Source organism: Carcharhinus amblyrhynchos, unplaced genomic scaffold (assembly GCF_965287045.1).
Source record: "Carcharhinus amblyrhynchos unplaced genomic scaffold, sCarAmb.v2.hapA chromosome_273, whole genome shotgun sequence".
In the NCBI taxonomy this organism is placed as follows: Eukaryota; Metazoa; Chordata; class Chondrichthyes; order Carcharhiniformes; family Carcharhinidae; genus Carcharhinus; species Carcharhinus amblyrhynchos.
Window position 1 is genome coordinate 138,338 of NW_027650013.1, and position 17,630 is coordinate 155,967.

Here is a 17,630-nt window from a genome sequence, read left to right on the forward strand (position 1 = left end):
ACTCCAGTGAATATAATCCTCACTGACTCAGTCTCTCCTCATATGACAGACCTGCCAGCCCAGGAATCAGCCTGGTAAACTTTTGCTGCGCTCCCTCTATAGCAAGGACATCCTTCCTCAGATAAGGACACCAAAACTGCACACAATACTCCAAGCGTGGTCCCTATATAATTGCAGGAACAAAACAACAGAGATGGTCATCAACTTCAGGAAGCGTAGTGGAGGGCGTGCCCCTGTCCACATCAACAGGGACAAAGTGGAAATGGTCGAAAACTTCACATTTCTAGGTGTCCAGATCACCAAGCTGTCCTGGTCCCCCCATGCCGACACCACAGTGAAGAAAGCCCACCAACCCCTCTACTTTCTCAGAAGGCAAAGGAAATTTGCCATGTCAGCTACCACACTCACCAATTTTTACGTAACCATAGAAAGCAGTCTTTCTGGTTGTATCACAGCTTGGTATGGCTCCTGCTCTGCCCAAGACTGCAAGAAACCACACAGGGTCGTGAACAAAGCCCAGTCCAGCATGCAAATCAGCTCCCATCCATATATTTCCGGCTGCCTCAGAAAAGCAGCCAGCATAATCAAGGACCGCATGCACCCCAGACATTCTCTCTTCCAGACTAAGTCAGTTTTAAAGTTTTCACAGCATGGAAACAGGTCCTTTGGCCCAACTTGTCCATGCCGCCTTCTTTTTAAGTTATAAGCTAGTCCCAATTGCCTATGTTTGGCCCATATCCCTCTATGCTCACCTGTCTAAACGCTTTTAAAAAGACAAAATTGTACCTGCCTCTACAACTACCTCCGGCACTCGTTCTTCTGTGTGAAAACAATTGCCCCTCTGGACCCTTTTGTATCTCTCCCCTCTCACCTTTAACCTATGCCCTCTAATTTTAGACTCCCCTATCTTTAGGAAAAGATATTGACTACCTAGCTGATCTATACCCTTCATTATTTTATAGACCTCTATAAGATCATCCTTCAGCTGTCTACGCTCCAGAGAAAAAAGGTCCTGGTCTATCCAGCCTCTCCTTATAACTCAAACCATCCAGTCCCGATAGCAACGTAGTAAATCTCTTCCACACTCTTTCTAGTTTAATAATATCCTTTCTATAATAGGGTGACCAGAATTGTACACAGTTAGGTTTATATTTATTGGAGTTGAGAAGAGTGAGAGAGGATCTCATAGAAACTTATGAAATTCTAACAGGGTCAGACAGAATAGATTCAGAAAGAATGATTGAATGGGTTGTCAAAAATCCTAACCATTCCACGCGGTGCAATTTTGGAACACATTGAGGAAAACAGATCTCGATTCAGGGGAGCGGATTCGACCACAGAAGGATACACCCACTCCATCTTCAACTTGTGGGCAGGCAGTTCGGCCGTGGCCTGTAGTTTGTACGTCGAACTCAAGGCCTGCGGCAAATACATGGTGATGGGGCGCCCCCGCAGGAACATCTTCACGTAACCCTCCTCTGCAAAGGCAAGACGACAAAATTACACGGGGGCCGAGAGACACGTGGTTCACCAGCTGCTGCGTGCCGAGAGCTAACGCGACGATACCGCACTGGCTCAGCATCCTCGTTACTCCAAGCACGCCCCCTCCCCACACACCCAACCTCCGGAGCATTTGTGGAAACTCTTTAAATGATAAACCCGAGATAAAAATGGAAATTAATCGCCAGTGCCAAGAGTATCAAGGCTACACTTAAAATCCCGACAGTGAAGGAGGCGGCCATTGGGCCCATCAAGTCTGCGTCAACCACAATCCCACCCAGGCCCTAACCCGTAACTCTACTTACTTACCCTCCTAATCCCTTTGACACTAGGGTCAACTTACCATGGCCAATCCATCTAATCTAACATCTTTGAATTGTAGGAGGGAACCGGAGGAAACTCACGCAGACACGAGGAGAATGCGCAAACTCCACACAGTGACCCGAGGCCGGAATTGAACCCGGGTCCCTGGTGCTGCGAGACAGCTGGTTGAAGAAATGACAGGTTGAATAGCTCCATTAGTGGGCCTCTCTGAGGTAAACCCAGCCAGCCTTTCCCCTTGCACCCTTCTGAAACTTCCTGCTTTCAAATTTTGCAAACACCCTGTCCACACCACCGTAGTGTGCAGACTGTTAATGGCTGTGTGGTCCAAGCACATAGCTCCTCTGACCACAGTGGGAAGCACAGGGAAGAGAAGAATGAAAACATCACACAAAGAGACCCATTTCTCTCGGTTTTCTTGCGCCGAGGCTGTTGTTCATAGAATCAACATTGCAGAAGGGGGCCATTTGGCCCATCGAGCCTGTACTGACCCACAATCCCACCCAGGCCCCATTCCCCCAACCCTACACATTTACCCTCCTATTCTCCCCTGACAATTTAGCACGGCCAATCCGCCTAACCCGCACAACTTTGGACTGTGGGAGGAAACCGGAGCACCTGGAGGAAACCCATGCAGGTATAGGGAGAATGTGCAAACTCCACAGAGGCAGTGACCCGAGCCGGAGAGAAGAAAATGCTCCTCATCGCAAAATGGCCGACCTCTTATTCTGAGATGGTGTCTCCTTGTTCTAGACCAGTCCCTCCCCTCCCCCCGGGCCCCCAACCTCAGAATAACTACAATTGTTTGAACAACAATAATAGCAACATTGGCTTTAAAAGAGATTTTGTGGCTGGGATTTTTGGTCAACCCATAATTAAAACCTGATGCAAATGGTCAAGTTACTCTGAGTCAGGTATCTGGTCTAGAAATCCGGCTCTGAAGCATCCTGTCTTGATCCAATGTGGGAAGTTGTTTACTTTCCAGTGAACAAACCTTATTGACATTGTGTAAGGGACATGCCATTTGAACTACCCATAATGGTGTTATTTAGAAATAATTTAGTTGGTGGGTTTGAGCCATGTGATCGGTTTCTGGTTACACAATTGGCTGAATGACAGAGCATCTTATCATAGAATCCCCACAGTGCAGAAGGAGGCCATTTGGCCCATTGAGTCTGCACCGACCACCACAATCCCATCCAGGCTCTATCCCCTTAACCTCATGCGTTTACCCCAACTGGTCCCCCTGACACTAAGGGGCAATTTAGCAAAGTCAATCCACCTAACCTACACATCTTTGGACACTAAGGGAAACTAAGGGGCAATTTAGCATGGCCAATCCGCCTGACCTGTACATCTTTAGATTGTGGAAGGCAGCAGGAGCACCTCGAGGAAACCCACGCAGACATGGGGAGAATGTGTAAATTCCACACAGTGACCCAAGACGGGAATCGAACCGGGGGTCGCTGGCCCTGTGATGCAATAACCACTATGCCACCCCTTCGTTTGCCAACAACAACTCTATAGAGATTAAGCATGGTAAGAAGTGTGCCCTGAAGGAATGCTTCAGAGAGAAGAAGATAGATTCTAGATCGGAACAAACTTGGCCAGTTGTCCTAAACCCAGCAGCGTCTAATTTCAGTTAAATAAATAGAGTTAACATTCATTTTAGATTTAAAGTTCAGTAAAGTGTTAAGAAGAGTTACAACTGTCTGAGTTGGTGGTGTTAAATAAAGGGTGATGTTTGAGAGAATTAAGAGTTGGTTCCTGTTCTTGTTTGTCTCATTAACCTCGAATGCTTGAAGGTTGTTTGAATTAATAACTGAGTAATAACTCAATAACCTTTCAGCCCTTGTCAATCAAGAATCCCTCTCCCTCCGCGTTAAAAAGTACTTAAAGACTCTGCTCCCACTGCTTTTTGAGGAAGGGTGTCCCAGTCACGTATTATTATTCCTTAGGTAAAGAAGTCTTGTTATGCTCAAGGAGGGGGAGGGTTGAGGTAAGTACAAGTTGTTGGTAGTTTGGAGAGAAGGGGAAATCGAGGAAGTGCAGAGGGAACAAGTTACTGATTGCAGCAAGCACGGACAAGTTGAAGTGATCTCATCGGGTCTGGCAACTGTCCACCTTTTACAAAAAGATTGGCTTCCGGCTGTGGAGCACTTTGGGAGCGTCGTCATTGTGCAAAAGGCAACTACCATAGATTTCCTGCAGTGCAGAAGGTGGCCATTCAGCCCATCGAGTCTATACCAACCACAGTCCCACACCCAGGCCCTATTCCCATTACTCAATATACTTACCCTGCTAGTCCCCCTGATACTAAGGGGCAATTTAGCATAGCCAATCCCCCTAACTTATATATCATTGTGCACCAAGGGGAAATTTAGCGTGGCCAATCCACCTAACCTACACATCTTTGGATGTGGGAGGAAACCGGAGCACCCGGAGGAAACCCATTCTCCCCTTCTTATACCTTTGGCATGGAGCAAAGGATGAGTGGGGTGGAGGGCTCAGATAATCCTGCTGCCTGCTTGCATGCGACAGTCCAGTTATGGAGTTGTCCACCCAGGGTTTGAATGGAGTGGTTGGCACGGCTCCCTCACAGTGCCAGGAACCAGGTTTCCTCCCACACTCCAAAGATGTGCGGGTTAGGTGGATTGGCCGTGCTAAATTGCTCCTTAGTGTCCCAAGTTATCTCACAATACCAGGTTAAAGTCCAACAGGTTTATTTGGTATCGTGAGCTTCCTCAGGCGCTCTGAAAGCTTGTGCTACCAAATAAACCTGTTGGACTTTAACCTGGTGTTGAGGCTTCCTACTGTGCCCGCTCTAGTCCAACGCCAGCATGGGGCAACATGGTGGCACAGTGGTTAGCAGTGCTGCCTCACAGCACCAGGGACCAGAGTTCAACTCCCAGCTTGGGTCACTGTCTGCATAGGTCGTACGTTCTCCCTGTGTCTGATTGAGTTTCTTCTGGGTGCTCCGGTTTCCTCCCACAGTCTGAAAGATGTGCAAATTAGGTGGACAAGGGAGATAGGGCTTGAGTGGGATTGTAGTCGGTGCAGACTCAATGGGCCAAATGGCCTCCTTCTGCATTGTAGGATTCTATGTGATTTTATGTGATCTCTGCATCATGTCCCAAGATGTGAAGGTTAGGTGGATTGGCCATGCTAAATTGCCCCTTAGTGCCCAAAGATGAACAGGTTAGGTGAATTGGCCATGCTAAATTTCCCCGGTGCGTCAGGGGGATTAGCTAGGGTAAATACCTGGGGTTTAAGAGGGTAGGACCTGGTTGGGATAATTGTCAGTGCAATTCAATGGGCTGAATGGCCTCCTCCTGCACTGCACGGATTAAACAATGTTGCCTGAAGCGTGCTCTTTGATCGAATGTTGCTGTTGGAGCCAGCGCTCCGGTCGGACTCGATGCTTTTGACTTTCGATCAGAAGCTCTAAACGATCAGCGGAGCGAAAGCATTGACAGAGAATTGAAAACCGGCACTGCATTAGCGAGTGCCCTTTAGAGGAGAGAAAGGGAGTCGGTTAAATTTAATAATTAAGCATCGACTCATTTCCTACAATGAGCTCTTTAGCGCAGTGCGCTCTGGAAAGGTTGCGAAGCAACTTTGCAGTGGCTGGTACAATTATAGCTTACGCAACTGATTTCTCTCCCTGTCCCAGGGGACACCCAGCCACAGGAATCAGTCAGTTAGTGAGGTCACAAGGGGATTTAATAAAAGCTTCTTTAAGTGAAGAAGAATCTGGGATACAGATTGGCATCTGGTTGGGGAACTGACGGTCGGAGAGTGTTTGAGTGGAAGTCAATAAAAGCTGGCGACGGGTGGGGGGGAAATTTCTTCATTTAGAAGGTTGCAGGAAGAAAAGCGAATGGTCACAGAAAAGTACAAGCGTCTCAAGATTTATCCATTCCATTTAGTAACGGACTTCCCCTTGATCCATTAGACAGAGGCTCACTCAGTCCAAAATCTATCAACAGTTCCTGCGTGGCTTTGTTACAGACTTCCAATTCACCGTGGAGATTGCAGCATTCTTTTTCAAATAAAAGGGAGGCCATTCGACCCAACTTATCCCTGCAAGCCCTTTGAAAGGACTTCCAGGTGCGCACGGGTTTTTGTGGAAAGTTGCAGCTGTATCCGTTTTCACTACAGTTACAACAAGGGGAACAGGTAGAGAGAAACCCCCCCACCACCCCCCTGCCCCACAGGTTCATTGGCAATCTGGGATTACAAGGGGCAGAGTCTATAAATCAGAGCCAGACGGGGTCACTGTCTGTGTGGAGTTTGCACGTTCTCTCCGTGTCTGTGTGGGTTTCCTCCAGGTGCTCCGGTTTCCTCCCACAGTCCGAAAGACGTGCTGGTTAGGGTGCATTGGCCGTGCTAAATTCTCCCGAACAGGCGTCAGAGTGTGGCGACTAGGGGATTTTCACAGTAACTTCATTGCAGTGCTAATGTAAGCCTTACTTGTGACACTAATAAACTAAAATGACTAAATTGTTTACTCCTTGTCCTCAACCTATAAGCCTTAGTTCTGGACTCCCTCCCCACCATCAGGAACATTCTTCCTGTCTAATCCTATTGGAATTTTATACAATTCTATGAGATCCCCTTTCACTCGTCTAAACTCCAGTGAATATAACCCTAAATTGTTCTGATCTGACTAACAAATAACCTTTAAACTTTAAAATTAGGAAACACTCCCACACACAAAAGCATGGTGAAAGTTGGGAATTCTCTTCCATTTGTACTGTCCACACTTCCCACTGCCTCAGCAAAGCAGCCAGCATAACTAAGGACCCCACGCACCCCGGACATTCTCTCTTCCACCTTCTTCCGTCAGGAAAAAGATACAGAAGTCTGAGGTCACGTATCAATCGAATCAACAACAGCTTCTTCCCTGCTGCTGTCAGACTTTTGAATGGACCTACCTCACATTAAGTTGATCTTCCTCTACACCCTAGCTATAACTGTAACACTACATTCTGCACTCTCTTTCCTTCTCTATGAATGGTATGCTTTGTCTGTATAGCGTGCAAACAATACTTTTCACTGTTAATACATGTGACAATAATAAATCAAATCAAACAGCAATTAACATGAAATTGATTGTTCATTTTAAGATTATGATCCAAAGGTACGAGGGAATGGGGCAAAGCTAGGTGGAGCTAGGTCACAGATCAATCTTGATCTAATTGAATAGCACAACAGGTTAGGATGGGCTGAATGGCCTCCTCAACTTCCTATACGCCTGTATAAACGGACTCCAGATTTAAACTTGCTGCTTTCCCAGAGTTGAACCATGAGGCAATGACCTCGTGTTATTACCGCTAGACTCTTAATCCAGAAACTCAGCTAAAAAAAACCCTATAATTAAGAACCTTCTGATAACGGTGAAACCCATCTGGTTCACTGATGTCCTTTTACGGAGGGAAATCTGCCGTCCTTACCGGGTCTGGCCTACTTATGATTCCAGAGCCACTGCGATGTGGTTGACTCTCAACTGCCCTTGAACAGCAACAAGGAATGGGCAATAAATGCTGGCCCAGCCAGCAACACCTGTGTCCCACAAATAGATTTTAAAAAAAAATCACTATATTCACCCAGAAGAGGAAAACAAACAGAAAAACGGATAAATAAGAATACTGGTCTGAATTGGTCTTGCATACTTTAAAATGGAAAACCAGTAAAACAGGGGAAATAAGAATACTTTCTTTAAAAACTTCTGAGCAAGTAGTTACACATTGAATAACCCCAGCTCAGCAACTGCTGGGCAACATAGTGTTACTGTCGCTGGACTAGTGATCCAGGGTAAGGATCCGGGTTTAAATCCCGCCAAGGCACATGGTGGAATTTGAATTCATTTTTTTTAAAATTGGAATTAAAAGTCTAATGATGACCATTGTAGTCAGGTTCACTAATGTCCTTTAGGGAAAGAAATCTGCCTTCCTTAACTGGTCAGGCCTACATGTGACTCACAAACAATGACTCTTAAATACCCCCAATGTTGGGCAATAAGTGCTGGGCCCAGCCAGTGATGCCCATATCCATGGACAAAGTTAAAAAAATACTGGCTGGGATTCTCCAGTCCCGCTGCAGTGAACGAAGTTTCGGCTGAGCTCCAAATGCTCCGTTCTCGCTGGCAGCAGATATCCAAGAACCCCACCCGCTACCGTCAGTCCAATACCTCCCTGCATTCACAGACAGCCAAATTGAAGGTATAGAATTAGCACGTACCTGCATTGAAGGTGGCGTCTTTCTGTTTACTAAACAGGGAGAGAACGAAAGAAGATCATTAGGAGATGCCCAGTTCAAAGAAATACATCATTTCAACAGAGCAAAGTCAATCCCCTGACGTGAATCATTTCAGCAGGAAACTCTGAAGGATTTGCAAAATGTATGTTGATTGTTTTGGGTAGGATTTTCCAGCCACACTCACCCCAAGACCGGAATGTTCCACCCAAGGTCAATGGACCTTTGTGTATCACCGTTTGATATGACGTCTGCTCTGCCCAAGAAACTACAAGAGGTCGTGAATGTAGTCCAATCCATCACACAAACCATACTCCCATCCATTGACTCTGTCTACACTTCCCGCTGTCTCGGCAAAGCAGCCAGCATAATCAAGGAACCCACGCACCCCAGACATTCTCTCTTCCACCTCCTTCCATCGGGAAAAAGATACAAAAGTCTGAGATCACGTACCAGCCGACAGCTTCTTCCCTTCTGCCGTCAGACTTTTGAATGGACTTACTTTGCATTAAGTTGATCTTTCTCTACACCCTAGTTATGACTGTAACACTACATTCTGCACTCTCTCCTTTCCTTCTCTATGAACGGTATGCTTTGTCTGTATAGTGTGCAAGAAACAATATTTTTCACTGTATACTAATACATGTGACAACAATAAATCAAATCAAATCCCGCCCGCTATGATTCCTGTGGCTGATGAGATGGGAAACCTCCACCCCTTGTGTCTGCAAACATTTAGAAATCTTGTCTATTCACACCCTTCCACTAAATCAGATTCTGATTGTACTTTTGCACTCACATCTATTGCTACCTTGAATTTTGTCTGGAGCTCACCCATCTGCAGATTTTCTTCGCCTCTACGTCAACAGAGAAAGGTCATGGATCAAATTTATCTAACTGAGATAGGAGTCATAGAGGTTCACAGCATGGAAACAGGCCTCCGGCACTTGTCCATGCCGCTTTTTATTTTAAAGCCTCCAAGTTAATCCAATTACCTGCATTTGGCCCATATCCCTCTATACCCATCTTACCCATGTAACTATCTAAACGCTTTTTAAAAGATAAAATTTTACCCACCTCTACTACTACCTCTGGCAGCTTGTTCCAGACACTCACCATCCTCTGTGTGAAACAATTGTCCCTCTGGACACTTCTGTGTCTCTCCCCTCTCACCTTAAACCTATGCCCTCTAGTTTTAGACTCTCCTACCCTTGGGAAAAGATATTGACTATCTAACTGATCTGTGCCCCTCATTATTTTATAGACCTCTATAAGATCACCCCTCAGCCTCCTACACTCCAGAGAAAAAAGTCCCAGTCTATCCAGCCTCTCCTTATAACTCAATCCATCAAGTCCCAGCAGCATCCTAGTATATCTTTTCTGCACTCTTTCTAGTTTAATAATACCCTTTCTATAATAGGGTGACCAGAACTGTACACAGTATTCCAAGTGTGGCCTTACCAATGTCTTATACAACTCCTACAAAACGTCCCAACTCCTGTATTCAATGTTCTGACCAATGAAACCAAGCATGCTGAATGCCTTCTTCACCATTTGGTCCACCTGTGACTCCACTTTCAAGGAGCTATGAGGATGTACCCATAGATCTCTTTGTTCTGTAACTCACCCTAATGCCCTACCATTAACTAAATAAGTCCTACCCTGGTTCAATCTACCAAAATGCATCACCTCCCATTTGTCTAAATTAAACTCCATCTGCCATTCGTCAGCCCACTGGCCCAATTGATCAAGATCCCGTTGCAATTGGAGATAACCATCCTCACTGTCCACTACGCCACCAATCTTAGTGTCATCTGCAAACTCAATAGCAACTCAACTCACCAAGACCTCCCAGTTGATGGCCCACCCCCTCCAAAAATAACTTAAAAGTTTGTGAAAGTACATTAAGGAGAGGCAGTGGCACAGTGGTACTGTTGTTGGACTTGTAACCCAGAGACCTAAGGTAATGTTCTGGGGGACCCAGAATCCCACCAGGCAGATGGTGAAGTTGAATTCAATAAAAGAAATCTGGAATTAGATGATGACCATGAAACCATTGTTGGAAAAACCCACTGATGTCCTTTAGGAAAGGGAGTCTGCCGTCCTTACCCGGTCTGGCCTACATGTGACCCAACAAAGAAGCAGCACTCTGAAAGCTAGTGGTTTTTGCTATTAAATAAACCTGTTGGACTTTAACCTGGTGTTGTGAAACTTCTTACTGTGTTTCTCCCAGTCCAATGCTGGCATCTCCACATCATGACCACACGTGGAGTCTACAGCCACAGCAATGTGGTTGACCCTTAACTGCCCTCTGAAATGGGCCTAGCATGGCACTCAATTGGGGATGGGCAATAAATGCTGGCCTTGCCAGTGATGCCCACATCCCATGAATGAATAAAGAAGATAAAAGTCAAATTTTGATCTGAGTGTAATACAGATTATGTTCACCACCACATTGGGGTGATGGGAGAATCTAACTGGCAAAAAGAACTTTATGCCTTTCACACCTTGTCACACTTTATAGCCGGTCAAATATTAAGTGTAAACACTGTAATGTTGAAATGTGGCAGCCAATTTTTGCACAGCAAGCTCCCACAAGCAGTGCCGGTTGAGCAATGAATATTGGCTTGGAAACTTAATGACTTAGAATCTCTACAGTACAGAAAGAGGCCATTTGGCCCAGCGAGTCTGCACCGACCACAATCCCATCCAGGCACTACCCCCACATCCCTACATATTTACTCACTAATCCCTCTAACCTACACCTCTAGGACATTAAGGGGAAATTTTAGCATGGCCAATCAACCTAACCCGCACATCTTTTGGACTGTGGGAGGAAACCGGAGCGCCCGGAGGAAACCCACGCAGACACGAGGAGAATGTGCAAACTCCACACAGACAGTGACCCGAGCCGGGAATCAGAGCCAGGTCCCCGGAGCTGTGAAGCAGCAATGCTAACCACTGTGCTACTGTGCACCCCCCTCCCTCCCCCACCGTGGGGGCATACTGTACATATCATCCTCCCCTCCCCATTGAAATAGTGGCCAGTGGGCTCCCTCGACACCTATTTTAATGTTTCGTTTCAAAGGGTGACACTGCTGACAGGGCGGATCTCCCTCAGCACTGCACTGGCTGGGTGGGGGGGCAATGCAAGTGTGGTTCAATGGGGTCACGCGGCAGCGGGAACCAGTCTCCCCTCTGGTGCGATGACTGTCCACCAACCACAATCTGGAGTTGGCCCCTACACGGTGGTTAGCACTGCTGCTTCACGGCGCCAGAGACTCGGGTCACTGTCTGTGTGGAGTCTGCGCGTTCTCCCCGTGCCTGCGTGGGTTTCCTCCAGAGTGTGGCGACTAGGGGAATTACGCAGTGACTTCATTGCGATGTTAACGTAATCCTTAGTTGTGACCAATAAATAATCTGTATCTATGTTATAATTAGGGGCAATTTAATTCTGTAAATAAAGGCCGCTTATTTAGCCACAGACATTTATTTTTAAAAAAAAGGAGTTGGCTGTTTATTTCCGAGTGGTTTTGGTTTTAAATTATTCACAATTTAAAACCTCGCCCTTGACTGGAGGTAATGCATACTCCAGTAATTACAGTACGAGTGGCTGGTAAGTTTATTTTTCAGTTGAAGGCCTGAACATTCAAATATTAAAAGAGGGAGAGGGGGCCTGGACTGCAGCTTTCGAATGTTCAGAATGTTTGGGCAGGGTGGTTGGTTAATCAACAATTTCAGAAACGGAGTACAATCGTTCTTCGTTTTGTTCGGGACAGGCATTCAGAGTTACTCAACCGAAATGGGCCACTGGAGCAAAGCAGATCAGTCAGAAACCTGACTGTTGTGGCATCAATTATCCATGAGGAGCGAAACAAAGATCCTTTCTCTGTAAGAGGCCTCGGAAGCGCCAATTTGGAAGAGACAGGGAGTTTATCATTGTTCCTCAAATGCTTGCTCCAAAACAAAAGAACAAAGGTTGGAGATACTGCTGCCTCACAGCGCCAGGGAGCCGGGTTCAATTCCGGCCTCGGGCGATTGTCTGTGCGGAGTTTTGCATGTTCTCCTCGTGTCTGCGTGGGTTTCCTCTGGGGGCTCCAGTTTTCTCCCACAGTCCAAAGATGTGCAGGTCAGGGTGGATTGGCCATGTTAAATTGCCCCTTAGAGTCCATAATCAGGGAATCATACAATGCAGAAGGAGGCCATTCAACCCATCGAGTCTGCACCAATCACAATCCTACTCAGGCCCATCCCCATATCCCACTCATTACCCTGGCTAATCCTCCTGACACCGAGGGATAAATTAGCCTGGCCAATCCACCTAACCAGTACATCTTTGGACTGTGGGAGGAAACCGGAGCACCCGGAGGAAACCCATGCAGACACGGGGAGAATGTGCAAACTCAGAGAAATCATAGAAACCCTACAGTGCAGAAGGAGGCCATTCAGCCCATCGAGTCTGTACCAAAAACAATCCCATCCGAGTTCTATCTCCATCACCCCACATATTTACCCCAGTAATCCCTCTAATTTACACACCCCACCACACTATTTAAGGGCAATTTAGCATGGCCAAATCAACCTAACCTGCACATCTTTGGAGTGTGGGAGGAAACCGAAGCAACCGGAAGAAACCCACGCAGACATGAGGAGAATGTGCAAACTCCACACAGGAAGCAAGCCAAGCCAGGAATCGAACCCAGGGTCCCTGGCGCTGAGAGGCAGCAGTGCTAACCATTGTGCCGATGTGCAAGTTAAATGAATTGGCCACACTAAATTGCCCCAGGGTGTGTAAATTAAATGGATTGGCCATGGGAACTTAGTGGGGTTACTGGGCGGGGGTGGGGGCAAGCCTGGATAAGATACTGTCTTGATGTGGATACCTAACCTGCTGTTCAAGTCCTGAAGCGGCTGACAATGTGGCTGACATTGTCAGCCACTTCAGGACTTGAACAGCAGGTTAGGTATAAAGATTTGCATTCTAATCAGTAATCTCTAAACTGTCTGTGCTTTATATGCTCTGTCTGAGGCCAGAACTCTCCATTCACCTGACGAAGGGACTAACCCGAAAGTTTGTGAGTTTACTATCAAATAAATCAGTTAGACTAAAACCTGGTGTTGTTAGACTTTTTACTAAGATAGTCTGTCAGGCTTGATGGGCCAAATGGCATCTTCTGCACTGAAGGCATTCCACGACTGGAGGAGGTGATATAGATAGAGAGGGAGGGGGCAAAACACATTGACAATTTAAAAGAGAGGATGGGAATTTAAAACAAACAAGAGAGGCACAACCAGTCAGTGAGCGCTAGAGTGAAGCACAAACTGTTGGATAAGAGGAAGATTATTGGCGTCACTTGATCAAACTCAAGTGACATCTGTAACTTCCTCTGTAGTTTTAATTTTCGTTATCTATTTCTTCCTGTCTTTTGGGTGGGTCTTTTGGGCGGGTCAAACAAGTAAACAAACTTAAATTACGTTCGGACAAAAAAAAGGGGGCAACACAGCAGTTTAGTTTTGTTATAAACACAAAGCTTATAAACGTAGAATGGGTTGTAAATTTATTTATTAATGTCACAAGTAGGCTTACATCAACACTGCAATGAAGTTATTGTGAAAATCCCCCTAGTCGCCACACTCCAGCGCCTGTTTGGGTACACTGAGGGAGAATTTAGCCCCTAACCAGTACATCTCGAGTGTCTTTAAGACAGAGATAGATAGGTTCTTGATTAATAAGGGGATCAGGGGAAAAGGCAGGAGAATGGAGATGAGAAAAATATCAGCCGACTCAATGCAGCAGACACAATGGGCCGAGTGGCATAATTCTGCTCTGTGTATTATGGATTGTGGGATGAAACCAGAGCACTTGGAGGAAACCCACACAGACACGCAAGGCAGAGTTTTGTCTTTTGGAAAGCGTTTAGATAGTTACATGGGTACAGAGGGATATGGGCTAAATGCAGGCAATTGGGACTAGCTTAGTGGTTAAAAAAAAAAGGGCAGCAAGTTGGGCCAAAGGACTTGTTTCCATGCTGTAAACATCTATGACTCTGTGACATTGGGAAGAAGTGCAGACTCCACACGGACAGTGACCAAGTCGGGAATTGAACCCGGGCCCCTGACACTGAGAGGCAGCAGTGCTAACCACTGTGCCTCACTGGTTTTAAAATCTGGTCATTACTGAGAAATAGTTTCATGTTCTTTGAGGGGGGGGGGGGGGGGGGGGACGGGGAGGAAGTAAGGAGGAGGAGGATTTCGTAATTCTTTCATCACATAACACTGATTGAGGAGACATTTGCCGCATTAAAATGGCTGGTTGCTACTTGCTTGTTCACTTTGAGATGTACCCTGGTGGCTTGACACACATTTCACAATGTGTACCAGGGCACAAGGCCATTCGGCCCATCGTATCTGTGCCAGCTCTCCAAACGAGCGATTTACGCAGTATCACTCCCTGTCACCCTGCACGTTCTTCCTTGTTGGCGTACAGCCTGATTATTCCCTATCGAAAGCTGCCTCCTCTGCACTCAGGCAGTGCCCTCCCACCCTTCACCACCCACTGCTTCTTTTTGCCAATTATTTTAAATTGGCGCCCTCTCATTAAAGATTACTTGCATTTAATGCAACGCCTTTTAACATAACAAGGCTCTGAGACAATATATGAATATCAAACCACACAAGGAGACATTCAGGCAGGTAGAATAGAATCCCTACAGTGCAGAAGGAGGCCATCGTGTCTGCACTATCTTACCCAGGCCCTCCCATTCCCTTAATCCCTGTAACCTACACATCTTTGGGCACTGAGGGGCAATTTAGTGTGGCCAATCCACCTAACCTACACATCTTTGGACACTAAGGGACAATTTAACATGGCCAATCTACCTAACTTTTTTTTTTAAATTCATTCATGTGACATGGGTGTCACTGGCTGACCAGCATTTATTGCCCATCCCTAGTTGCCCTTGGGAGTTGAGAGTTAACCACATTGCTGTGGCTCTGGAGTCACATGTAGGCCAGACTAGGTAAGGACAGCAGATTTCCTTCCCCAAAGGGTTTTTCCAACGATGGTTTCACGGTCATCATGCTTAATTCATTCTCCCCATGTCTGTGTGGGTTTCCTCCAGGTGCTCCAGTTTCCTCCCACATTCTGAAAGATGTGCTGGTTAGGGTGCATTGACCCGAACAGGTGCTGGAGTGTGGAAATTTCACAGTAACTTCATTGCAGTGTTAATGTAAGCCTTACTTATAACTAATAAATAAACTTTACTTTCAAAATAAAAAAGATGGTGAACATCTTGCAACGATTTTGGAAATCAAGCTACATTAAAACATAAGATAAAAGCGAATTACTGCGGATGCTGGAACCTGAAACCAAAAGAGAAAAGGCTGGACAATCTCAGCGGGTCTGGCAGCATCTGTAAGGAGAGAAAACAGCTGATGTTTCGGGTCCAGACGACCCTTCATCAAGGCATTAAAACATGATTTATTCTTAACCTTTCATCTGGGGGGATTTACCAGTGAAAACTGCAAGAGACAAGATGAACTGGGATTAAAGAATAACAGATTAACTGACAGCTTTGATCTAGATAGGCCGGCCTTTGAAAATAGACCGAAGTGTACAAAAGAAATGACACGAGAATACACTTTGATAAGATAAACAGGAACAAGCCTTTGCTCTGTTCAGTAAAGACAGGCATCTATTGTACACATTTCTACATTTAGAGATAAGTTAATAGAACTGGAAGCAACAGCTGCGAAAACAGAGTAGCAAAGTTAAACACGCAGTTGTGCAGACACAGTGGTTACCAGCCACTTCCTGCAGCCTCCAAACTTTTACTCTTTGCAAAAAGTTGAAAAGACAACAAGGAACCTACTTCATGGCAGCTTTGCTTATCTCTAAGGCCGGTGGGGGGGGAAGAGAAGGATTTTCCAGCAACTGTAAAACCGTAGACTTATTTCCCAAGAGTGTAGACTGCAGCTCTTCTGACCAGAGAGGATTTGGGCTGTTAGTATCCAGGGGGAACTGGATCAATCAACTCACACTGACAGCAGCATCCTGGGCCAATCAGATGCCACTTCCTATTGGGTGACTGCCAATAGCGTTAGACTAGCTTCCCCACCATCACCTGACAACACAGAAGCCACAAACATTCATCTCGTGCCTGAGATGATTCTGAACCCACTCCATGTAAAGGACCAGTGCATTTTGCATTTTTAAACTTCCAAAGCTAACTTTAACCATCTCCATTTGGATTTTTCGTTTTGCAGATTGTCTCCCGCCGCCCCCCACCCCCCGCACCAATCTCCCTTTACAGAATCATAGAGTCCCTGCAGTGCAGAAGGAGGCCATTCAGCCCATCAAGTCTGCACCGACAACAATTCCACTCTATCCCCGTCACCCCAGTGTATTTACTTTGCTAATTCCCCTGGCACTAAAGGGCGACACGGTGTCACAGTGGTTAGCACTGCTGCCTAACAGTGCAAGGGACATGGGTTCAATTCCAGCCTCGGGTGACAGTGTGTGTGGAGCTTGTACATTCTCCCCATGTCTGCGTGGGTTTCCTCCGGGCGTTCCGATTTCTTCCAGCAGTCCAAAGACATGGAGGTTAAGTGGATTGACCATGTTAAATTGTCTCTTAGTGTCCAAAGATGTGCAGGTTAGGTGGATTGGCTATGCTAAAATGTCCCTTCATGTCCAAAAATGTGTAGGTTAGGTGGATTGGCCATGCTAAGTTGCCCCTTAGTGGCCAAAGATGTGCAGGTTAGGGTGATTGGCCATGCTAAATTGTGGTTCTCTCACAGTGCCAGGGACCCAAGTTTGATTCCTGGCTTGGGTCACTGTCTCTGTGTCATCCCACAGTCCAAAAGACGTGTAGGTTGGGTGCATTGGCCATGCTAAATTCTCTCTCTGTGTACCCGAACAGGCGCCAGAGTGTGGCGACTAGGGGAATATCACAATAATTCATTGCAGTGTTAATGTAAGCTTACTTGTGACAGTAATAAATAAAATGACTAAAATGTTTACCCCTTGTCCTCAAACTATGGCCCCTAGTTCTGGACTCCCCCCACCATGAGGAACATTCTTCCTGTCTAGCCCTATTGGAGTTTTATATGTTTCAATGAGAGCCCCTCTCAACTCCGGTGAATATAATCCTAAGTTGTTCTGATCTGAGTCACGCTGACTGGAAGGGTGGTGGAAACAAGTTCAAAATTGGGTTCAAGATGGAATTGGGTCAATAATTAAGGAAGGCTGGACTTACGAGCAAAGGCCAGTGTTAAAGAAAAAGTGGAAAGACAAGCCACAGGAACAATAAAGTTTATTGCAAAACTGTACTCCTTGCACTCCAGCCCTCGAGTGGCTGTCTGGATGGTCTGCCGGGCAGTTCACCCCATGCCCCAGGAAAACTGACCCATCCTCTTAAAGGGGCTGTGCCCCACATACATAGCAGTTGGGGGAGTGGGCCTCAACTGAATAACTCTGCCAAAGGGCTGGCATGGGTGCAATGGGCCCGAATGGCCTCTATCTGTGCCGTGCTGTGTTGTGTGTCTCTCTA

At 46.2% G+C, this 17,630-nt stretch overlaps 1 protein-coding gene across 3 annotated transcripts in view; it reads right to left on the bottom strand.

Moving 5' to 3' along the window:
• eml2 (EMAP like 2) overlaps positions 1-17,630 on the bottom strand; it is an 85,467-nt gene that overhangs the window by 36,718 nt on the left and 31,119 nt on the right. For 2 of the 3 annotated variants that reach the window (XM_080183378.1, XM_080183377.1), the window contains exons 4-5: positions 8,065-8,093; positions 1,349-1,478 (exon numbers count right to left, since the gene is read on the bottom strand). In XM_080183378.1, the coding sequence (XP_080039504.1) occupies positions 1,349-1,478; positions 8,065-8,093 (159 nt within the window). Of the gene's footprint in view, positions 1-1,348; positions 1,479-8,064; positions 8,094-15,950; positions 16,117-17,630 lie in introns of those variants that run through there. The other variant, XM_080183379.1, reaches the window with a different exon arrangement.